Below are 26,098 nucleotides of genomic sequence, written 5' to 3' on the forward strand. Positions count from 1 at the left end.
CATGGCGCTTCCTCCTCCTGTCCTTTAGTTACATTGTATCTCCCTTACTGAAAGGAGCAAGGGATCTAGGACTCAACTCAAGGAAAAAATGAATGAATACGTGAAAATGGACGTGCCGATATGTTGGATTTATCGTCCTGGAGTTTAAGAAAGACCTATTTGAAGAACGCTTTGAGATTTAGATCCTGCTATGCCAGTTTTAAGGCAGTGTTTCCATTTCTGAACGGGATCTTTAGGAGTGTGGTGGCTGCTGGCCTTCCCTTTCTCTAGTTGCTGGATGTGTTGGAAAGTGCACTGCTTTAGGATCATTTTTGGAATTCCGTACGCAAATCCAGAGGCATTTCCACCTTTCTCTATGGAATGTACATAAGTATTCTCTGGATAGGGGTTCGCGTGTGGGGTAAGTGGCGCTGGGATTAATGCATTTCTTTTGTGTGTGTGTGTGTGTGTATGTATGTGTGTGTGTATATGTGTGTGGGTAGGGGGTGGTGTTTTATTGGTGCAGATGGAGACTGGAGGTGCTTTAGCCCGCTAGCTTAGCTCGGTTGGTTGTCATTGGCTCACACATGCTTTGACCACCTTAGCGAGTCATTTCTTTAAGAGCAACGCGGACCAATGCGTTAGAACCGCGCGTTAGGTGCGACGAATCGAACAACGAGTTCCAGTTTACTCGATTACACCAGTAATATTCTTTTTTTCCCCTCGCGAATCAAGGAAATACACGGATTATGGAGTCAATAAACACTCCGACAGTGTTTAAAACAGCACTGGCTTGTTTATGCTGGAGTTGCGGTTCTCTGTGGAAGAGCTCGAGTCTGTTATGAATGTCAAAGGATGTGTGAGTATCAGCAGATTCATAGTGAATCACTGCTTTCAAACACATATAAGATACAACCTCCAGCAGCCATGTCTTCAGAGCAGCCCCCGTACACTAACAAAAGATACCATGGTATTACCATGGCTTTGTAGACATGGTACCATGGTAATGTCATGGTTTTTGGACGTGGAGAATACCATGTTTATGAACAAGTATTACAGTATCCTTTTAAGTAACTAAGAGTAATTGAAATGTAAATAATGTATGTCAAAGTACCATGGTATTAACATCTGATACCATCTTTATAACTCATCTTATCTGCTTGCTTGATTTTCCCACTGGTTCAGAATAATTGTATCAAGCCATAATTCTGCTAGTTTTATCACTGTGTTGATTGAGTAGAGGCCAAATGTGTTATCTTTATGATGGGGATTATAAGCTCTGTGGCTAATCTTCACTGCTTTACACTCATCCTTGTCAGAAACGGTAGTTATCTTTCAGGTAAATTAAAAATGATTTGTTTCTGCAGGCTAATGGGAAATACATTTCAGTGTCACCATACATTGTTGGGAATTGGACATTTTGAAACATTTGTATTACCATGATTGTTTTAGGTGTACGATATTACAGGGTTTCTTTGGGTCTTAAAAAGATATTAAATGTTGTAATTTGCCCTTCCAGATATTAAGATATAAAAAGGTCTTAAATCAGGGCAGAAACTCTTAAAGGTGACCTAACACACACAGTTTCACCCAATCTCATGTTAATCTTGAGTATCTATAAAGTAGTATTGCATCCTTCATATCTCGAAAAAGTCTTTAGTTTTATCATAGTTATAAAAGAAAGATACAGTTCTCCGATTCTCTCCGAAAACAGCCGAGCTCCCGGAGGCGCGCGGCCCGTGGGCGGAGCTAAAGAGTGACGAGCACTTGAGAGCTGATTGCCAACAAAACAGAGACATTTGATGCAGTTTAACTTACTTTCTGCAGTTCTGAATCATGAACGGGATCTTTTATAGCTGGGACCGCTCCATCTTTCAGTATCAAACGATTTGCAAATCCAGCGTCGAACTGGGCCTTGTTTATAAAACGTTCATCAACAAACACACTTGCGAAACTCGTTGCTGCCCCGAAAAAACAAACTACATACACTGTTTATGTAACTCTGGGTTCTTCTGGAAGCTGAACAAAGTTATCTTTACCTTACAAACAAAAACACACTTCTTTGGAGACATTCTTCACGAGCGAGTCCAGTGCAGCGCTGCCGAGTGAAGCACATTGATTGGTGTGCTCTTGTTCTCACTTTGGTCGATGTATGTGCGTGGACATGCTTTTCCGGGAGAAATGCCCATATAAGGAGTTCCACCCTTCATTACGCAATGATCGAAAAACTTTCAGAAACTTGTAAGAAACTCGGAAGTGTGTATTTGGCACAGAATCACTCTATGTCCAAATTGTTTTTTGAAACTTTGGCCATGCTTAGCATGAAAATCCAACTCTTTAATAGTGTAAATAACTCTGAATGCAATAAAACAGCATTAGACCTCCCATTTAAATTCATAAAGTGATGGCTTAAAAAGTTGGATGCATTGCAAAAATATTAAAGTGTTTTTTCCTAATACAAATATCAAAACATCTTTAAATCAACATGCATTTACTTGAAATGCAAATTGAACATGCAAGGTCTCGTTTTCTGAGAAAGTGAATCAGATTTAGTGTAAATTGGCAGATGTTTGCTCTTGTTTTAATCATAAACTCCCTTAACTTTGATCAAATTCTCATAAAACAAGACTTCTTATTTTATATCATTTTGTTTTTCAAGTAAATTTATCCATTTATAAATCTTTAGACATTTGCAAATGAAAACAAGACAAAAATACTGATAAAGAACATCACTATTTTCCAGTGTGATTAAAAATAAATAATGGATATCTGCTGGATGTTGTATTTTCAAACCTCGAAGCATTGCTAATACGAGACGTTTACTTGCTTATTTAGAGATCATATTGACTTACCGTTTTCCATCATTTTTTTCCCCTTAAATTTTCTCTACTTATAAATATACTTATAAAACCTGCAGAAACCCTGATATTATCACTATGATATTATTTGACATACCATGGCCATGTGAATACATAGGTATGTCAGTCCCATCATGGTTCCAAGTGCAACTATTGTGCACTATTGAGTGTGTGTGTGAATGGAACTGAAATGCATTTACCCTATTTTATCTATTTAAAGATTCAGCACAGATATCAAACAGCATCAAGTGAAGACAGATATCAAATAGCATCAAGTAAAGACAACATTTACAAAGCAGAAAAATCATTGTATATAGCATATGGAAAATAATCAGCTTTGAGAAGAAAACCCAGAGTTCATTTGATCTTAGAAAGAAGTGTAATGAAATGTAATGAAGCACTGGTGCAGATACATGCTGACATATGTTGAAGATGTTTCAGAAATCATTTAATGAGTCTGAACTTGACTTTCATAAATAAAGTATTTTATTTTATTTTTTTACATTTTTATCCTTTGGTGAGAGATTATGTTAATACGATGTAGCACGCACATTGATATAGGTTGGTTATATTGGCCACACATTATCTGCCTTTACGTTGCAATACTCTGATATTATTAGATGGTAATACTATGATCCTCAAAGGAACTTCATTCCATGACACCATGTCCAAAAAACATTGCAATAGTTTCATGTCATCTACTTTCAGTATGATTTGTTTTTATCAGTAATAGAGTACTTGTGTGGAGATGAGTTGGCAGTCAGCCGGAGGGCAAATCTATTACCTGCATCTCAGACAGTTTCTCTCTCTCTCTCTTTAGCTGTTTAGTGTCTGTAGAGTTGAGATTTGTCTGCAGGTCAGAGCTAGATGTTTACTATCTACACTTTACACTTAAAAAAGCTTTTGCTCAGCTTTGGTTTAGACATTTGTGTTTTAAAAAAAAAATGTTTTTTAGTCCATATATCGTAGTGCTTCTACCACAAACAAGCTTTGATATTGAAAGTTCTCTTATCCTGTGTTAGGATAGTCCAGAGAAATCAATAGGTCGGAGCCGATGGGAGCATACAGCTGGAGATATTGCTGTAGCTCTGTAATGTTTGTGAATGCTTAGAAAGATCCATACACTCATTATGAATTTACTGTTGTCACCACCTAAGCTATGCACATCATTCAGTTCAGCATTTAATCTTTATTGACGTTACAAGTAGTCTGTTATGCACTTTTGTTAGATTGTGCCTTTAAGTTATCTTTCTAATGCAGATCAATGTTATTCTCTGTCTGTTTTTTTTTTATGACATCAATAGGGATGATAATTCTAATTAATTTTATCAGCCATATAAAATTGGACAACATTGTGAAAAGTGTGATGATTTTAATGTACTTTTATCTGGCATTAAAGGGATACTCCACCCCAACATTTTTGTCATTAATCACTTACTCCCATGTCGTTCCAAACCCGTAAAAGCTTTGTTCGTCTTTGAGAAACAATTTAAGATATTTTGGATCAAAACCGAGAGGCCTGGGACTGTCCCATAGACTGCCAAGTAAATAACAGTGTCAAGGTCCAGGAAATTTATGAAAGTCGTCTTCAGAATACTCCATCTGCCATCAGACGTGCAATCTGGGTTATATGAAGCGACGGGAACACTTTTTGTAAGCGAAGAAAACAAAAATAACAACTTTATTCAACAATTCCTTTGTCAGCGGTCTCCTCTGTGTCTTTCCATATCACCGTATGCTCTTCCGTATCATCAGCTTTCTTTCAAATCAAAGCTAAATACACGTAGAAATAGCGCGTCCTTATGGCGTGGATGATACAGAAGAGCATATGCAGCATACGGTGATATGGAGAGACTTGGCAGTCTATGGGACAGTCAAAGGCCTCCCGGTTTTCATCCAAAATATCTTAAATTGTGTTCCGAAGACGAATGAAGCTTTTACAGGTTTGGAACGACATGGGGGTAAGTGATTAATGACAAAATTTTCATGTTGGGGTGGAGTATCCCTTTAAGTTTCCTAAAGACAGCCTGTCATTAATTAACAGCCTGAGTTTGTGTTTTAATATCCAGGGCCCTATGAAATTCGTTTGATTTTTTTTTTCCTAAATTCTTTTTTAATTTAATTAATTTTTCTGGATTCTGTTTTTTTCCATTGTAATTTCTTTTATAACTCCTTTTTAAATTTTTTCCCTTTTAAAGTAAATTTTATTAATCAAAAAGCATGAGTAATTAATTAAAATCATGAAACATATACATTTTCACATCAATTTATTAAAAGTTTGACAAAAATTATGTTTAGGGCTCACCATATTTTTTATTGTTACCAAATTTTGTGTTTTAGCATGTCTAATTATTTGAATGCATAAAACAACTTAATTTATTCATTTGTTTCTTAAAGTAGTCTTATGATTTTTTCCCCTTAGAAATTCTGTGTTGTGTGTTTAAATTTTTCTGACTATCAAATGAAGGCATAAAACATTAATTTTATTTATCTTTTAATTAGTGAAAATTAAGCAAACTTTATTTTTTAGCAAACAAAGGAGATCTACAATTACAATTAAAACATGGAAGAAACATGGAAGAAATGTTGTGTGATTATTCCTTAAAAAATAATGTTTGTTTCATTTTAGTAGTAGTAGGAGGCTATGTGCATTCTACTGAAAAATGTCTTCAAATCAAACCGGACTTTCATTTTGATGGCTTGCCGTAAATACCTTTACAGTTCTGTGTATGTGATATGGCACCATTTACACACACAGAGACATGCAGAACATGCAGGATTCATATTTAAATCGACTTTTGCAGCTTAATATTTACAGATACTAGTCCATATCGCGATTTGATTTAAGTGTAATGGCCTACTTTTAAATAATCATTCAAAATTTGACAAATTCCGTGACATTCCGCGTTAAACTGTGAATTTAATTTTTATGACTGGATTCCGCGGTTCTGTCCGCGTTTTCCACATTGCAGAAATCATAGGGCCCTAAATATCTTATGTTAGTGGAATTTGATTCTTTCTAATTAGTTCCAATGAACTTTTATAATAAATCTGTTCTAAACACTAATTCAACATGTTATTAGAAATGTTTCAAAAATCTCTGTATGGCTTAAAAATGCTTTAAAATGTTTTAGCGAAATGTAGCTATTTATTACTATTACTGTGTTGTTGCATCGGTGCACAAATGGACATTATATCGCATTCTTCCTTGTATAAATGAAGCAAGAAAGCAAGCCTTTTTACACAGATCTATACTCTATTTTAATTTTTTAATTTAACTTCTTAAATTTACATACTTGACAATAATGGCTGTTTGATCAAAATAAGTTCCCTTGTTCACTATTTTATATGATTTTAAACAGAAAAACAAATATCAATATGCATATTACATATTGTGATCCCAGAAACACTCATTCTGTGATGCCATGTTTGAAAGGGCATTGAATAAGCTGTACATCTCCTAGACTTTTAAAGGGATCAAACAGGCTTTTCACATGAAACCACGGTGCACAGGTTAGCTACAGATGTTACAAACTGACTTTGACCCCTTTGACTGTTAGTTCCAGCAGAACATCTGGAGTCTTTAGATCTGCCCACTGTGAAAGAATGACCATCTGGGATTATGTAGAGCACGCATGGTCGTCAGATGATGGCTCATCAATGAAGGGGCCTAAAATCAATACAAGGTTTTGTGTCTTGTTCTTGGTGGGCTTTGTCATTTGCAAGGCATAGTTACAGAGAATCCAATGGCTCTGTTGCAGTAGAAACCAAATCCTTATTTAAATGGCAACACAATTATCTCCATCAGGACTGTCAATCTAGATTCACAAAATTCAGGAGGATTTTAAAATTTTGGATGCTATGGATGCTACGGTTTTCTTAATATCAATGAAAAATTTCAAGACGTGTATTAGACATTCAAGCTAGAAGCACAGTCAATTCATGTGAGATGCTTGATTGGGGAATTTCAGTGTCTGAAACGATATTACTCACATTCAATTCCACTCTGTGGCTTTTGTGATGATCAGAGACTTGTGAAAACCTAAATGAAAGGCTGATACAAGCTCCAGCTTATTGAACAAAGCCCTCTCCTCGCTGAACTGATCTGCTGTTAAGCTTGGTGAAGCATTTCAAACATGGATAGACATAGTTAATCAGATTCTTACAGATTTAGTGTAAGGCTGCGGTTTCATTTTTATTAGAACACTGTTGTCGTTGCTTACCAGCCCTTGTTTGCAGCCCCAAGCCCCTTAGCACTGCAGGACAAATTCTACAGACTTGAGTGTTAATTATTTACACTGTCAGAAGTCAAAGTGCATGCTCCTTTGACTTGTGTGAGCTTACTTGGACGTATCCTTGCTAAGCAGAGATGACCTGTGAAAAAGAATGGCTGCCTTAATTAGTTTACAGACATAAGGCATTGAATGAAGCCCAATGTCAGCAGACACATGCTCTTAACCAATACTATGGCACAACATATAGGTCAGAATGCTTATAATTTCACACATCAGTGTTCTGTTTAGAAGTGAATGGCTTTGCAAAAAATGTTACCATTGTTATCCAAACCTTGCTCGCTCTTCAGAGTGTAACATTGTGCTTTTGTTTGCAAGATTATAGATGTTTGTTAATGACTAAAGTAGTGGTCAAGTGGTAATAGGGTTTGTGATAGCCGATGGATGCTGATATTTAGAGAGCAGAGAGCACTGGCCGATACAATGCCATGCCTATGAAAAAATTAAACCCCATTACCAGTGTTTATTATCTGTTGGTATGATTTTGGAAATGGCAAAAAAATTAAATTCCAATTGTAAATCTTAAAATGGCAAAGTAAAGAGTAATTTTACTTTGGGCTGTGTTTCCCAAACTATTGTTGCAAGTTCCGAAGTTACCAATAGAGATCAATGTAACTAAAAACCATAGTTAGCTAACGATGCTTTTGGGAAATGCACCCCTGGCCAATATACCAGTCCCAATATAGGCTATCACTGTACTAATAAATGAAAAATGTTGTGTGTGTGTGTGTGTGTGTGTTAAAAATTCCACATCTTCATAATCACCAAATTATCATCTATTTTTATGTTTGCGAAGGTTGCATTTTCAACTTTATGTGCTTTTTTACTGACAGGACTCTGCATATTAGTATCTGAATAAATAGTAATATGAAACAGCATAGATATTTGAGTATTGTTTCTACCACAAGTGTTGTTTAGAAAATCTTTTGCAAATGTTTCTTCACCAGATACCACAGCAGCACAAGTTATTTACATAAGTTGAAGTGTGTGGTGCAATTTATTTTACTGTACATGCACTTACAATGTACAATGTAGTGTTAATCAAGAAAGTACTTAGTAATGTAAGGTAACTACATGCACTTAACATAGGTTAAGTTAAGGTTTATGGATAAAAGCATCTGCTAAATTACTAAATCTAAATGTAACCTAGTTATTACCCAGTTATTACTATATGTACGTAGTATATGCATGCATAACAGGACTGTAAAATAAAGTGTTACTGAATTTGATTTGAATATGATGAAATAACAATACTGTGTAGCTCAAAATAATGGCAAGAAAACAAGCCTGTTTGTTGAGTTTCTCAGATTAACAAGGAAAATATGGATTGCATCTGGTTAAGACACTATAACTCTCATGCTTTTCTTTTATTCAACTTGTGTACTATGTAAAGAAGGTTATGTATACTATTTAAAAGTCAATGTTATTGCTTACAATTTGCTCTTGTGTGGTAAGTCAAGTCTGTGTGTAGTGCTGCATATTTATCGCTTACCATTTCATTTTCAGACTACAATTTCAACCCAGATAATCCCTTTTGTATGTCTCTCCTCTAGGGCAAAATGTGGGTGACTGGGAAGTTGACATCAATACGTTGAGGCTACTGTTCTCCTTCTCCCCACACCCTGGCAGTCTGAGGAATCAGACGTTACTGTGACAAACCTGGGCCGCTGGCACTAAAATGTCCCTAAGTGGTGGCACTGCAGGCGGGAAAGGTGTGGACTCGAATGCGGTGGACACTTACGACAGCGGTGATGAGTGGGATATCGGGGTTGGAAATCTGATTATTGACCTTGACGCTGACCTAGAGAAGGACAAACTCGAGATGTCTGGCACCAAGGACGGAGGGGGAATGGCAGCTCCACCGAGCGCAGTAGCGGCTCTGCCAGACAATATCAAGTTTGTGAGCCCGGTGAGCGCCCCTCAAGGCAAAGAGGGCAAATCGAAATCGAAACGCAACAAAAATTCTAAAGACAATAGCAGCAAGTCTTCAGCTGCAGATGGAGCAAAAAAGGACCATCAGGGACGGACCCAAGGGGAGGTTACTGGTGCGACAGGTAGTTCAGGAGGCGGCAACTCCACTCCTGGCAAAGGCGTCGAGAAGGGCACCAAGGCCTCACGCGGCGTGCCCAACAGCAAAAAGGAGAAGGAAGTATCGAGCGGGAAAAACAAGAAAGAAAAAAGCGAAAGCGGACCAGTTGCAGTCGTGGCAATTGAGAAGGAGATAGTAGCAAACGCTCAGGCGTTTGGAAGCACACGCAGCACGCCCTTTGACAATACACAAAATGCAGACATGGCTGTGACAGAGCAGCTTGGGAATAACGCTCTGGAAACTGTTGGAATTGTCTCTCCATTAGCTATTAAATCAGAGCCAGAGGAGCTTGACGGTGAATGCAGAGCTTTGAAGAAGGTGAAAAATGAAAAGGTAAGCGCGGAAGGCCCGCTTGTGAATTTGAACTGTTTAGTGGCTAATGGAAATTGTGTTATTGAAGTATTGATAACGGGAGTCAATATTAACGACCTAGTCGCCTGAATGCAAGTAAGCTGTTTCCTCTGCGGTCATGTTTTCTTTGCATCGCATGTGCTTTTTGATTGACATTTTGCCACTTTTATGGATCAGATAGTAAAGAGAGGACTGGATATGATATGCGGAAGAGGAAGGAACAAACTGAATAAATGTTGTGAGCCTGATTCAAAATTGCATTATGCAAATAAGCATCATGGTTATTTAACCACTAGGTTAAAGCTCTGGCATTTAAAAAAAAATCTTTTTGAAGGACTAAATAAATTGTCATAGTTTGTGTAAAAAAAAAAATGCAGTATTACGCAAACACTATTACATTACAAAATTGTTTGCTTGGTTTTCTTTTTCTTCCTGTGGTTCTGATCTTTGAATAGAGGGAAGTTTAGGCCTGGTTTGACTGTCCATGTCGCTTAATCCCAGGAGCCAAAGATGTGGTTGAGGGGGTAGGGAAGAGCTCAGACCCTCCTAACCCCACTGGCCTTAACTTGCAGTGGGGGAAGGGCTGGAAGAAGGTCATTTAACTGCATGTATACAAGCTTTTAATCAGAACAGCTTCTCTGCTTCTGGGGATCATTAAAATTGGGAAGGAAATACCAATTAAAGCTTCAAATCCAGTTTCAGATCTTAAGAAGCTAAGTGATGCCAGAGTTTGTTAGTCACTTTTACATTGGCCTTTTATCTGTTTGAAACTTAATGATGTATCTTTTTGCAAGTACATACTGTTCGACTAAAAGAACAGCTGTGGATTGTCATATTCATTTCAGGATTATGTTTGCTACTGTTGTGCTTTGTTATGGGGACTGGCCAACATTGAAATTTCAGTCACGGTAAAGAGCCTACCTTGTGACATTTGGAAATGGTTTAAAAGCCTATTTTAAAGTCACTCCCTAAGGTTTTCTGTCTTTTTGATGAGGTGCTGTGACAAGATAAATCTGTGGTTGATTAGGTCTGTAACTATAATTTCAGATCGCTAAAGAGTAGCCTAAATGTTGTATTGATGACCCAAATGATGAAAATCAAAGCCAAATCCTGTGCTTTCCCCAGATTTCCAGAGTCTTCTTTGAAGCAAGTCAGTACAAAATAGAGCTTTGCTTCCCGGTGTTTGTTCGAAATCACATGATTATTTCCCCTTGTGTCAAGTAGATATTAAGTAATTACAATGTTTAAAACTCTAAAATAAGTATGAAATGATTTGTATAATAAATTCAATTGGTAGCGATTCTTCATCTGAGATGTAGAGCACTGTTTTACATTTTATGCTGTGACAGTTGATTTTACACTGGTATTTCATATAATTTAGGTTCCTTTAGGCCACTTTTAAGGAAAGACATTCAACATTCAATATCTTGTACGTTCAATATAATTTATAAACTGTTGACTGATTAATAGATTTTCTGATGTTTTCTCCACCTTCATTTTTAGTATCTGCAAAATCCAATAGACCAACCTCTGTTTTTTAGTTTTGGTAATAGAGAGGGTGGTGCAAAAACATGTGTTTTCTTGATAGCATTTAAAATGTTTTCTTATGGCTCATGATGCAGCACGCAAAAGGTAATTGATTAAAGAATACAAGGTGGCAAAATGTCAGCCATTAAAGCAATGGCAGATCTGAGAAACAAAGCCTTTTCGTGGTGCTTTTCCCTCAGCTTTGTACATGGCGACTTCTAGTATGTCTGGATGGGTGTTAAAGCCAGCAGCAAGGGTGGGGGAAGGGAACGCGGTGAGCTCGCACTGCTAATTCAGCTCATGAAAGGCTTGAGCAGTGAGAGCAGCTGTCCTCCATTGTCAGCCAGCAAATTTCCAGCATGCCTCATTTCACCTCTCAATGTGAGCAGAGAGAAAGCTAGAGGGCAGAACAGAGGGGGATAAACAAACAGAGACCAATAAATGAGGGAAGGAATGACTAAATGAGAGAAAACTGTTGAATGCCTCAAGTTGCCGCAGTGCTTCCAAATGGAGGTGAGGAGAGATCATGTGTTAAATGCCAGCGGTGAAGTCTGCTTGTAGCTTTCCGAGAGGTTGGAAGGTGCTCTGCTCAGATCTGCTGAGAAAAAAAGGCCACTCGAGGGCCAGAGGAAGGAGAAGGGGGAACAAATGACCTGGCTAAATGAAAGAGGGGAAGGGGGGTTGCATTGTAAGTGGATGAAGTCTTTAACTTCCTACACATCAAGGAGCTTGTCAGCGCTCCCACAGTTCCACTGAGGCGAAAGAGGACTGCTGAAGACATCAGGGCTGCTGCACAGTTCACATGCTTGCACTACTTAAAGTATAAAGTATTAATTGGGACACAAAACCACCATATTAAGTGATACTATAACAGTTGAAATTTCAAAATTCCAAAGAATGAGCCATTAATTGTTGGTTCCAAATTTTAGATGAACCACAATTGCGAAAGAAGCGTTCTGGCCAATGCCAAAAGCTGCTAGTTTTCTTCGTTTTATTGTAAAATATTATTTAAATAAATACTATTTTGTAATAAAAAAAAAAATGTTAGTTTTTTCCCCCCCCTCAATGTTATGGTGCTTGTAGAAAATTTAAAGGGGTCATATGATGCAATTTAAAATGTTCTTTTCTCTTTGGAATGTTACAAGCTCTTGGTTCATAAAGAAGATCTGTAAAGTTGCAAAGATTAAAGTCTCGAATCCAAAGAGATATTCTTTAGTCCACCACGCCTACCTAAAATGGCTAATTCTAACACACCCCCACATGTCTACGTCATGATGTGGGAAGATTTGCATAACGCTGCCCAAAAGTTTAAAGAAAGAAGACGTAACTTTAATTCTCTCTGTTGCGACCGCCGCCATGTTGTGGAGACGCTGTGTGTTTCATTGTTAAAGCTAAACTACTTTGTTTGGCCTTCCAAAAGAGGACACAACTAGAAATCAGTGGTTAAGTTGTATTTATAACACTGTTCCTGAACAGTTCAAACCAAATATTCAGATGTGTGCAGTGCATTTTACGGAGGACGAGGACTGTTTCCTGGGAGAGTAGCCTACAATGCCATGTCTGTTTCTATAGAGTGGGGCAATTCCAACTTGGCAAGGACAGTCTGGTGCTTCTGACTCACAGCCTTTAAGTACGTTTTTACATTTAAAAAATTTGCCTCTGATGATTCAAACATTTTGAGCAGTGTAGAATAGCGCTTGTTTGTCATTTCTCAGATCACAAATGCAGACATGGTTTTATGTTTACGCAGCACGATACGCAACGCAACGCATAAAAAGACAGTATAAGTCATTATAATCAGTAATTATGTCCCCACTGGGTGCAACAGAAATGGGTTTTATTGTTTTTGTCTCGTCGCGCTGGGACACGGCATCACAGTAGAGGTCTACATGGGTCCAAATATTCGTACCCGAAACCGAAGAGACCCATAAATGTGCTACACTGAACCGACCCGGACCTGTCTATTATTTTGAAAGTTGGACCCGGGCCCGTGCAGAACCCGAGAAATGTCTAAAATGTGCTACCCGGAACCGACGTGGACCGTCAATTATTTGAAACTGGACTCGAACCCGGCCAGGAAGTCACAGACCAAACTGGACCCGATCTGCACATAATCCACAGCAAATTGCTATTAACAAGTCGATAAACAAGTTGCGAAAATTTAACTTTTTGTCTTACCTGATGTAAGAAGCCTTCTCCCTTGTACCTGACTGTAATGCACAGAATCCTCCTCGCCAAGAAAGTTCCATCCATGTTATTCCTCTCTTGCCAATTGAAATGCTTAATCCACTCATTATTCCAGCTTCAAAAGTCCACTTGCTGTCACGGTGACGGATGACAAATGCGACTTTGCAGTTTTGCATTTTTTGTATCTCGAGTCAACTTGCATAATAATTTAGACTGTTTACCCATTTGGATTATAATAATGATTGCTCATCCAGTGCCATGGCTGCTGACGTTAGCTTTAAGATTCAAGATTATTTATTATTTTTTTATTAGCTTTACTTATTTGCTATCATCTCTGTGCTCTCTGAGCCGAGTCTGAGCAAAAATTTTAGATATAACAAGACGGTTCATTCATAACATTATTATAAAAATTGGAGAAACTGCAAAGCGCGGTATTGCGGAATAAGTTCCAATTGTCAAAGGTAAAGTCATTGCATCGGGTGTTTTTTTTTTTTTCCATCTTATTTCAGATTATCGACTCTCACTTTTCTCATCGTAATTTTACAAGTTGAAAGTTACAAAACAACACACGTACAGCGCTGACTGACTCTGATAATGGCCGGGTGTTCTCAAAGTCTAATCGACTCGGGTATTACACATAATGTTAAACGGACCCGGGACCGAAGTAATAGATTGGGACCCGACACGGCTGACCATTAAAAATATAGCCTTGAACCTGTACGGATCCCGGGTCGGGTCTCAGGTCCTGTGTGTAGACCTCTACATCACAGTATGGTAAGAGGCGTAACATTTCCGTCATACACTTGAGGTATTCTGCCAATCACAACGCACTGGGTAGCTGGCCAATCAGCTTACACCTCGCTTCTCAGAATGGTGATCTTTGTAAAAATCGTTTCAGAAAAGTGGGGCATAGAGGAGCAACAATAATGTGTAATACATTGTGTTTTTTGAACCTTAAACTGCATAAACACATTGCATTTCACCAAATACACAAAATAATGTTATTTTTAGCAACATCATATGACCCCTTTAAAGGGTTGTCATAATGTACTCATCCTCATGTCATTACAATCTCTTAAGACTTACATTCATCTTCAAAATATAAATGGAGATATTTTTAATGAAACCTGAGAGTTTTTTTTTCTCCATTGAAATTCCATGTAAGCAAAACTCCATATGAATCAAATATAACGGTTACAGTAGCTTGGGACGATGTCAAATAAGAGTACTGTGTGGACCCTAAAACCAACTGGGTTAGAGGTGTGCCTGAATCCGTTTTCAGAATGGCGCGGAAAACAAATAACGCATTCTACAGAGCCACTAAAGGGACATGGTTAGCCGCTTGCTAGCAGTAGCCTTTTACATTACAGTACATAACATTTCACTTGCCACATAAACAGAGTAAGGAGAGATGACTGATAGAATGATGGCGAATGATTTGCAGATCCTGAGCAGCACAGACAAACATCTTGTAAAATGTGTGGTAAATACTGCAGTGCTGCTCCATATGTGTGATCGCGAATCTCGAAAAACAAGTGCGCGGTCAAAAGCGATTACAATGCCCCACACATTAATAACGGCTCCCTGATAAACTCAATTCTTAGGGGTTTGGATTTTTAACAGAAATGTGTAACAATTTTTGAGTGAACTAACCTTTTAAAGATTAGAACATATATAATGTACAGTTTAATATATGTATAGCTATTTATTTTGAAATTAGCTAAGATGGCTGCAGGAGCAATTTAACATTTAAAAAATTAGGAGAAACAAGCACATTTAATTGTCAACTATTCAGTGCCAATACTGATAAGTCAATACAAAATCACTAATATTGCTTGATAATCAGTATGGTTCCATTATGTTGTGCATATTTAGTAAAACTGTTTTAGCTTCAGCCTTGGATTGTTAAAAGAGTTGAAAAAGAAATGCTGCATGTTCCTGTCTGGTTTTGTGAACAATCCTAGCCTGAAGCACACTTTGAGAAATCCACTGCAAACAGTTCATCATCCCAGAATCTTTTGGCATAGATTATGCATTATGTTTGAGATGCACTAATCCTACTCTGGCTGACTGCTTAGGATGCATATTATGAATCGTGATGTGTTCGTTTAGGGTATGTGGTCTGATCATTTGAACAGCTCTCACGATACAGAATGAGGGTGGTAACTTGCAGTGATTGGCTGTAATTTTTGTAGAAAACTTTACATAATGCATAGCATGTGCAGCACATTTTCAAAATGAAAATTTATTTAGCCTCCTCCTTTAGCAAAAACAGCTGTTGTATAAAGTAACCCGGTGCTGTGGGGGTGGCCATTGAATCTCTTTGTAATGGCAGTTCTTTCATTTTGACAAGCACAATACTTTAAGCCCTTTGGCTGCTATGAAAAGTGGAACATTATTGTTTGATCAAGAAAATCACAAGATCTCATTCTTACATCTTCCTTGTACTGCAGAACCTGTAAAGAGCTGCCATTCAATGTTGCTTAGTCTTGTGTGTATGACATCTTTGTGCTCTGGCATTGTGTGTCGAGTTACTCTTGCTCTAATGAGGTTAGTGTCACTGGAAAGATCCTTTTAAGAAGATTAGAGGGTATTGTTGAAGATTTCAGCGACAGAATGATTTAGCATTGCTTTGTGCAGGAGACAATCCAGGCTGTGTCTAGTGCTGCTTTAGTTCGCAATTTACATGTCTATGCATATTGGCATTAAATGTTGCATAAAAGTCAATTCTGGTACTTGTAATTATGATGGTGTGGTTGAATCTGAAATGTTAAGTTTGTATCTTACTTTAACTCTTCTTACTTACATGAATTTAATTGTTTTTAATTTCTGAATTGAAATGAATTTGGATAATTTTTAGGAGAAATTAAAATTTCAGCATGACACAAATGTCTTGAGTTCATAATTATATAGACTTATTTGTATTTTAAAAATGTTTTTCCAATAAACCACGTGTGGTCAAGTAGTGCCCCCCCCCCCACAGTCTCAGTTACTCATTATGTCATGTAATGCTATGGATGTTTTATGTGGAGAGAACGTGCTGTGAAGTATGTTTTGCTGCTTCAGGGGTGCAGAGTGCACATGTGAGATGAAAGGCTCATATTCCCATAATCAATGTCAGCCATGACCACAGCTCTGTATGCCACCCCTCTCTTTGCTCTGAACACTGAGCTCATCCACATAATTCTGCAAAACTATGTATCCACTAGGGGTATAACGGTTCTCGGTAAAAAATTGAAGCATACCGTAACCACCGTTCGGCAAGTACTTGCACCTCGGTTGGACTTAAATCTGACAATGCATCTGTAATATGTTTTTTTTTTTATAAATAACAACACGAAAAACAGACAGAGTTCGGCTAATGTATGTTTCTGTTAATGGATTCGCATTCTGGCTTCCCAATACAGTACAACAGCAATGAGAAAAAACAAAAAAACATGAACAAACCAGTTACTCTTTTTTTTTTTTTTTTTTCAATGCGAGTGGCGTATGCTGGAACCAGTCATTTATGCCTTCGTCACCTGTGTGTTGATAGCGTGCGTGTGCAGGTGAGGCCTGAGTAGCACATGTATCTGTGTTTGAACTAGTGCTGGGTGGTATACCGGTTTATACCGAATACCTGTGTTTATTTTGGTTATATGAATTTTAATATACCACAATACCGGTGTATGCTCCTTCACAATGTTTGGAATGCAGGGTGGCGCGACACTAGGGAAAAAATGTGTGGTAAACTCTCATTCAATGAAATCTTCAGTTTCGCCATCAGAGGATGGCTGGGGTTTTTCACTGATCATATCACGAGATGTGATCCCTGTGGGAGTTGCCTCCTGTAGTGAAACTTTGCACTGTTTTCATCACTATGGGAGCATAACAAATTGTAGGTCATGTGATAACGCTGCATTCTACAGTTTAAAACCAAAAAAGGAGAGTCATTTCAGAAACTTAGCCTAACTTAGAATTAAGTATTAATTAAAAGCTTTAAAAAAAGCTACATTTCAGTAAGGCTTGATAAACCTTTTAGTAATCAAATTTAATGTATAATTTAACTTAAAGGGATAGTTCACTCAAAAATGAAAATGCTGTCATTAATTACTCATCCTCATGTCGTTTCAAACCTGTAAGACCTCCTTTTGTCTTCGGAACACAAATTAAGATATTTTTGATGCATTCCGAGAGCTCTCTGACCCTCCATAGACAGCAACGATCCTTACACAATCAAAACTCAGAAACGTAGCAAGGAAATCTGTAAAATAATCCATGTGACATCAGTGGTTCGACCGAAATTTTTCGAAGCTACGAGAATACTTTTTGTGCGCAAAAAAAACAAAAATAAAGACTTTATTTAACAATTCTTCTCCGCATCACCCTATAGCGCCATTTTGGAGAGTATCACATACATAAACAATGTATGCAACGTATGTACACAGATATGCTGTTTACGTTGTTTACGCTTTGATCTGAATGTAAACAACGTATCCGTGTACTTGCATACATTGTTTACGTATGTGATACTCTCCAAAATGGCGCTATAGGGTGATGCAGAGAAGAAAGTCATTTTTTTGTCCCTTTAAGCTTTGTTAGTCTGTCAGAGGAGGACTTAGCATATTGTGAAAAAGTTCATTATTTTCCATAATGTAATGATAAAAATTAAACTTTCATATATTTTAGATTCATTGCACACCAACTGAAATATTTCAGGTCTTTTATTGTTTTTAATACTGATGATTTTGGCATACAGCTCATGAAAACCCAAAATTCCTATCTCAAAAAATTAGCATATTTCATCCGACCAATAAAAGAAAAGTGTTTTTTAATACAAAAAAAAGTCAACCTTCAAATAATTATGTTCGGTTATGCACTCAATACTTGGTCGGGAATCCTTTTGCAGAAATAACTGCTTCAATGCGGCGTGGCATGGAGGCAATCAGCCTGTGGCACTGCTGAGGTGTTATGGAGGCCCAGGATGCTTCGATAGCAGCCTTAAGCTCATCCAGAGTGTTGGGTCTTGCGTCTCTCAACTTTCTCTTCACAATATCCCACAGATTCTCTATGGGGTTCAGGTCAGGAGAGTTGGCAGGCCAATTGAGCACAGTAATACCATGGTCAGTAAACCATTTACCAGTGGTTTTGGCACTGTGAGCAGGTGCCAGGTCGTGCTGAAAAACGAAATCTTCATCTCCATAAAGCTTTTCAGCAGATGGAAGCATGAAGTGCTCCAAAATCTCCTGATAGCTAGCTGCATTGACCCTGCCCTTGATAAAACACAGTGGACCAACACCAGCAGCTGACATGGCACCCCAGACCATCACTGACTGTGGCTACTTGACACTGGACTTCAGGCATTTTGGCATTTCCTTCTCCCCAGTCTTCCTCCAGACTCTGGCACCTTGATTTCCGAATGACATGCAAAATTTGCTTTCATCCAAAAAAAGTACTTTGGACCACTGAGCAAACAGTCCAGTGCTGCTTCTCTGTAGCCCAGGTCAGGCGCTTCTGCCGCTGTTTCTGGTTCAAAAGCACACGCCTGTGCACGGTGGCTCTGGATGTTTCTACTCCAGACTCAGTCCACTGCTTCCGCAGGTCCCCCAAGGTCTGGAATCGGTCCTTCTCCACAATCTTCCTCAGGGTCTGGTCACCTCTTCTCGTTGTGCAGCATTTTTTTGCCACACTTTTTCCTTCCCACAGACTTCCCACTGAGGTGCCTTGATACAGCACTCTGGGAACAGCCTATTCGTTCAGAAATTTCTTTCTGTGTCTTACCCTCTCGCTTGAGGGTGTCAATGATGGCCTTCTGGACAGCAGTCAGGTCGGCAGTCTTACCCATGATTGTGGTTTTGAGTAATGAACCAGGCTGGGAGTTTTTTAAAAGCCTCAGGAATCTTTTGCAGGTGTTTAGAGTTAATTAGTTGATTCAGATGATTAGGTTAATAGCTCGTTTAGAGAACCTTTTCATGATATGCTAATTTTTTGAGATAGGAATTTTAGGTTTTCATGAGCTGTATGCCAAAATCATTAGTATTAAAACAATAAAAGACCTGAAATATTTCAGTTGGTGTGCAATGAATCTAAAATATATGAAAGTTTAATTTTTATCATTACATTATGGAAAATAATGAACTTTTTCACAATATGCTAATTTTTTGAGAAGGACCTGTACATGTGTACCAAACCGACATTCTAGTGCATTTCATCTTTTCTTGCTAATTTTTCATTGTCCCTCATCATGAGGCACCAATTCAAGTTAAAAGTAGCTCATTTAAAAAAAAAAAAGTGTTGCAAACCCTCTATCATTTTATTCTCTAGCTGCACTTTATTATTACTACCAAACTGTGTTAAATTGAAAACCTTAAACATTCTGACATTCTTCTTAGTATGCAATTTTTTTTTTCTGGTTTATTTTGATACTGTTATTAATGGAGAGGCTGTCATCCACTCAACAGTGTTCCAGCAGTTTCAGATTTAGTATCATTTATCAAATTTCAAGTGACCCTTCAGCAAATTCCTGCACTATTATGTGAGAACCATTGCCTAAAGTACAAAATCCCAACAAAAGTGTTGTAGTAAAAAATGTATCTTCTCAATTCAAGCTGTTTTGTGTGACATTTATACACAACATTCATATCTTTATATATTTTGACATTTATATTTCAAGTGTCTTGAGAGCCAGCTCAGAATAAAGGTCTGTGGGTGACTAGATGTTTTTTCCCATTGTAGTCACCAGTCAACATCTTTTGTTCCGTTTACTAGACCCAAGTTCAGCTCAAAGGTCAGAGAATCGTGAAAAAGCTGTTCCTCAGACGGAGTACCACCCACATAGAGTCTTTCCTCTGTTTAGAGGAAGCAGCAGAATGCATTACTTCCATAAATAGTTGGCTTGTGGTTCTCCAGGGAAATCTAGCAGCATGAAAAACAACTTGTCTTGTAAGTGGGTATATAAAACATTGTTTTCGTTCTGCCAATGTGCAATATTTTACACTCGGAATTTGTAATAAGATGTTTATTCTGTGTATTTTAGTGATATAATTCCAGTTCTTAAATCATTTTTTGACTTGTTTTACTTCAATCTCATCACAACACTTGAGATCTGAGCTCATAAAATGAATAGAAGATAGTTTTTTTTTTTTTCTGAAAATCGTAAACTCTCACCACATCTCAAATGGTGTATTGTGTTTGAAAGCATTCTGTGGTCGAAATTATGGTTTTTAAAATGACACTTTAAACATACCTTGTCTTGCTCAGGCTGATTTTATAGAAGGGTTTGCACTGATGTCATAGAAAAAACATTTTTACTTCCCCAAAGAAACTTTGAGTAAACATTTCTTAAAAGAATTATTATTATTTTTTTATTTTTTTTTATCCTTATTTGAAGATCTTTTGAATCTGATCTAAAAAACACTTTTCCACTATAAAGAATCTTCACTCTTATAAGTGAAGAGGATTTTTGGAGTGCCATGGAAGAACCATTTTAGGTTCCCCAAAGAACCTTTAAGTGAACAGTGTTCTTGAACAATGTTTTCATTGTGTGAAGAGCATTTTAAAAATCTAAAGAACCCTTTCCACTAGGGCTGCAACTAACGATTATTTTGCTAATCGATTAATCGGTCGATTCTTTTTACGATTAATCGATGAATCGGTTTATGTACTTATATTTTAGTTTTGCCCATTTTTTCCCCAAGAAAATTATTAACAAAGGGTCTTTATCATTCAACATAGACTTTTTAGAGATTTTAAACCATTTTGCATTGTCATATCCTCATCAAAAACCATACCTGGAGTTGTGTTTTATTATGTGATGGTTATCCTTTGTCGAACTCTTCTGCAATCAAAAACACTGACCCATACATACTCTAGCAAATTTCACAAGGAGGTTTCAAGTAATGTTTTCACCATGGCAGTCCTTAGGGCTCCTAAAGTAGTTTAACATCCCGAACAAAGCTTATTAAGGAATCTTTCAGAACATATTTTCACAAAGAATAAGAATAAAACAGAATAAAATTGCAGTAAATTGCATTTTATTTTATTTTTTCCTGTAAACACACAGCTTATACCTGGGAAACAGCTTTATAGCTTATGCTGTGAAACTGTAAACAATCCTTCGAATAAAGTGCCAATGGCATGAAACCTGAATGGAACTCACATTTTAAAGTAAAATTTAAAGTAAAATCCATCAGAAGGTTGTCCAGAAAAAAAATTGGACACACACAAAAAACCTGCTGTGAAAAAGAACAGTGAATACTTAGAAAAAAAGTGCATTTCAAATACATTTAAACATTAACCTCTCTCATTCAGTCATGCTGCAAGACTGAATTATGAACTGGTAAACGACAAAGCTTTAAATGTTAATTGTTAAAAAGCAATGTTATCAGCTTTTACGACTAAACATTTGCAAACAACATTGTACTGCAGAATCTACACAAATAAAAGTCTTTGCACAGTGTGATTTTCATCGGATTTAAATATGTAGTGGTCCTTTTAACAGTGCAAAATTCAAAACTGTAATAAAGCGATAAAATGTTAAACAAAACAGCTTATGCCTGAACTGACAGGAATTCGACTACCTGTGGGAAATGAGGCAGAACACTATTCAATTCACTCATTATTTGAGAAAAACTTTGCATTGCAGTGCAAAAAGGTCAACATCATGTCCAAATGTTCAGGGCTTAGGCTTGCTCTCTTTAGAGGATATGTTTCCTGCCGCAGAAAACAGCCGCAGTTTACAGGTTACTCTTCTTTTTTGAAGGCTCAAAGTAAAGTGCTCCCACACTTTGGATGACTTCGTTCGATTAGTTTTATCTTCCGCTTTTTTCTTATTCTTACTCGAGCTTACTCCACTGCCGCCTGCCTCACCCATCACGCTGAATGCTGCAGAGACGCTGTGCGGGAAGCACGTGACATAAAACGAGGCCAGCTATTGGCTATTCGCTGCTTCTCCTGCTGTACTGGCTGAGTAAAACCTCCGGTGGCTCATTACTGCCACACTTTGGTCACCGCAGATTTAAAATATGCACGAAATGAGCCGCTTACGGCAAATAAAAATTATTTAGCAACGAATCGATTACTAAATTAGTTGACAACTATTTTAATAATCGATTTTAATCGATTAAATCGATTAGTTGTTTCAGCTCTACTTTCCACTTTAAAGAACTTTTGGTGCAATGGAAAAATTCTACAGATGTTAAAGTTCTTCATGGAATCATAAATGCCATTTAAAAACCCTTTATTTTTAGCATTTTATGTATTTTAAACAAAAATATTTTTTCCCCACACATTCATAATTTGGATTAAATCACATCTTGATTGTAAATGACACACAAAAAATATTGTTTGTGGTGGAAATTATGTGTGGCAATGACTGTGGCATAGTTTTTGAAAACATATAATTTACACAGTAAATTTAATTCTTTCTGTCTCACTTTGTTTTGATTATCATAGTTGTAAACATAATGCAGTGTATTTCATATTTCTATTATGGATATTTTATAGTTGAAGATTAAAAGTTTAAAAATCATTTAAAGACCAACAAAAATAAACTAAAATTATGTTGTAAAAAGACTGCTTTAACCTGACTTAATAAAGGATAACAAACGTAAAAGGACCATAACAATGGGCATGTAGGAAAATGAATTATAAATAGACTTGTTTTTCTCCAGGATTGTGGGCCAAAGTTCTAGTTCATATTGCTGGAGCGCTGGATGTTGATTTTGGCACCCAGCACCGGCTCGTGTTGCACTTTTGCATTTGTTGTGAAAAGGTGTATGACCAAGCAGAGTGTTAAAGATGCTGTGTTTCTGAGCTGATTTCCTCTCAAACCAGCCTTTTCCAGAGAGGGTGACCTTGACAAGAATGTGGATTATTATTGAAATAGATACTGTTGTTAGTGAATGACTCACACCAGGAGGTGGTATTATGGAGGAGGGGAAAGAATTTGCTTGCTACCTCCTCCTCCACGTCTGTTTTACTCTTTATCACTCTCATTCTCTGATCTGTTACATATTATTAGTGCTTGGCTTGACATCTGGATCTTTTTTTTTTCAGCCACCCTTTTTGCATTTAAGAAAAGAAAGCAAGATGTGGTTTGACAGAGCACTCAAAACAACGTGAAATTAGCTGGATCTCCTGTGTCTGGAACAAGCAAGCTGAATTTTTATTCACAGAAAACGTTGTCACTTGATGACAAGATCGTAAAGCATGTGTGCTGTCTGTTATTCTAACAGTCCTGAAAGGTTCCACATCATCAGACACTTAGAATGAACTGCAGTCCTTTTAAGAAACTGATCTGCAGCCTTTTTGTATTAATATTTTTATTTATGCATTAACGCAGATTTCATACAGTTCAGTTAATCAGAGATTTTCAAGCGGTACTTAGGGACCCACAAGGGGACTCCAAAAGGGTTGTATGAATCTGTACAAAATTTGAGGAATTATTATTATTTTTTTATTTGAAATGTATTTTTTTTTTGGATAGGCACTTGTCTGTTCCATAATATGTGGACACTTTGGTATTATGCTTTCTCAGTACAAATTTGACAGCAATAAAATCTGGGCATGTTCCTGTTGGTGGAAACGTGATCTTAAATGAAAAGATGTTCACACTGACATTGGCTGAAAGTCATTGTCCATCTTCTACACTGGAAAAAAAATAAAAACAGTTTTCACTCAGAAATTGTTAGTAAATTGTGCAATTAATTGCAAAGAAACAGCATGTAACATTGAATTAAGCATTTAAGTCTGAAGTAGAAAGACTAAAATAGTGTTTTCTTGTAAAAGTACTATTTCCAACCAACTTTGAATTTATTTATTATTATTATTTTTTTTACAGTTTTTCATTTTCAGTTTTCTTTTTAATGTTTTCGGTGATTCGAAGCAACATGAATGACAGCAACTGTTGGTAATGAAGCAAAGATGAAACAAATTCAGCTTTACGCAAATGCACACCAATGGGAATATAGACTGAACTTCACAGCAGTTGAGCAGAAACAGCTAGCAGCAACCAAGAGTAAAGCAACTTGTCGACCTCTGGTGATTTAATCGCTGTCAATGTGAACACCCGCCCCCAAAAAAAATCATTGTATGGAATGATTTATCTTGGTTTTATAACAGAAATCAGTTTGAAATTCCAAAGGTGAATTTTTGCACGAGTGCAGAATCATCTGCAGTGCTTCTGTGAAGCCTTTCCTTTTTGCTGCTGGCGTTCCTCTCTCAGGCATCCATTTTCTCTGGCAGCTATGAGGAATGCAGGTCGCCACTCTCGCTCAGCTCAGGGGCCTTCCCTCTTCCCCTCCAGCCTCCCACAGGCCCGTAAACAATACTGGGCATGAGCCCAAGCTAACCAGCTGCATGGAGGAGGCCAAATGAGGCAGGATGGAGGATGGGCAGACATGACCAAGCCATGTTAAAAGAATGGCGCTTAAAACACCTGCTGTGCAGAAGCCAGTCCACCATCCAACCACATTTTCAATGCAAGAAGGTGCAGTGTAAGGAAATGCTCCCCGTGGCTGTTTGCGGTAGTAGTTGTCTTATTTTATTTTGGCATAATTTTATTTTATTCCAGCCTGATCTCACAGCAATTTGTACATATTTTACAAGGTGGCTAATTCATAAGAAATTTGTATGTCCTAACTCGTACAAATTCATACGATTTTTACTAAATTGTATGTATTTTAGGAGTTGCACAATTCATATGAATTTGTACGAATGACCTGTACCTTACCCCGCCCCTAAACCTACCCATCACTGGGGTCAAGACAGGTCGTACGAATTCGTACAAATTAGCCACCTCGTAAAATACGTATGAATTGGTCATGAGATAACGTTTCTTCAAATGCATTTTTTATGCATTATCTGTTGTGTCACATCTTGCGGCATGAGAATTGAATTTGATATGATTAAAAAACCACTATGTTCAATTCCATTTTACACTCTGTCTAGTCTTTTGTGTAGCTCTAGCTCCCCTTTTTTCATGCATGCAGTTGCATCTTTTATAGTGATGAAAAAATTTTTTACCTTGTCCAGGTCAGTAAAGAATTTGCCTTTACTTCCATGGAACTGTTCAACCATTTCTGTTTTTAAACCACTGGCCTTCCACTTTAAAAGCATTTATCTCGCCATCCTATTCAGAGAACCAAAAGGACATATGAAGGCATGCTGATGGACAACATACTGTTTTAGTGCTTGAAATAAGCTTCAGCTCAGTTGATCAGCGTAGGTCATCTGTTATCTTGGAAAGCGCAGAAGCAGTTAAGTAAAGCTGACAGATTACTGCCTCAGAGCCCCAGTCCAGCTGCTATCAGAGCAGAGCAGTTGATTTCAGCCGTGGTTTGGTTTAACTGACTCTTTGCTTCATGTTTTTGTGCAGGGCAATTTCACACGAGTCTGTTTGACATCAGAGTTGGGTTTTTGGTCTGTGTGAAAGCTGTTTAGCGTAATGTGTAGATGGGAACCTTTGATGCTCACCCAATTTTGGAAAACACTGCGGAAAACCCACTTGAGAGCACATTTACTGCTACCAATTGGTACCAGATTCTGTAGGAATGTAGAAATGGTAATAGGGAGTGTATTTTAAAGCTTTTTTAATATATTATTAGGACTGAAGTTATTATGTGAACTTGAGATATTAAGTTTTTTTGTTGTTTATTTTACAAACATTAAAACACACATACTTAATTCTGCTTTGTAAATACTGGCCAGAAATCATGTAATGATTTTAACATGATCACTTGTTCCTCTTTACTATCACTTTTACCTGGAAATAAACATGAATGAACATCTCATGTAATCGCTCAATCAGTGTTTCAACCGCGGAAATATGTCAAAAA

The 26,098-nt window shown here is 37.4% G+C and overlaps 1 protein-coding gene across 4 annotated transcripts in view; it reads left to right on the forward strand.

Annotated features, from left to right (window-relative positions):
- Positions 1–8: 8 nt before the first annotated feature.
- The window catches only part of LOC109064314 (zinc finger protein 609-like), a 58,538-nt gene continuing 32,448 nt past the window's right edge, over positions 9–26,098 (forward strand). Inside the window, exons 1-2 of one of the 4 annotated variants that reach the window (XM_042728515.1) lie at positions 9–400; positions 8,683–9,551. In XM_042728515.1, the coding sequence (XP_042584449.1) occupies positions 8,808–9,551 (744 nt within the window). In that variant the 5' untranslated portion in view covers positions 9–400; positions 8,683–8,807. Of the gene's footprint in view, positions 401–472; positions 839–8,682; positions 9,552–26,098 lie in introns of those variants that run through there. The other 3 variants (XM_042728516.1, XM_042728513.1, XM_042728514.1) reach the window with 3 other exon arrangements.

Source organism: Cyprinus carpio, chromosome B7 (genome assembly GCF_018340385.1).
Source record: "Cyprinus carpio isolate SPL01 chromosome B7, ASM1834038v1, whole genome shotgun sequence".
Taxonomy (NCBI): domain Eukaryota; kingdom Metazoa; phylum Chordata; class Actinopteri; order Cypriniformes; family Cyprinidae; genus Cyprinus; species Cyprinus carpio.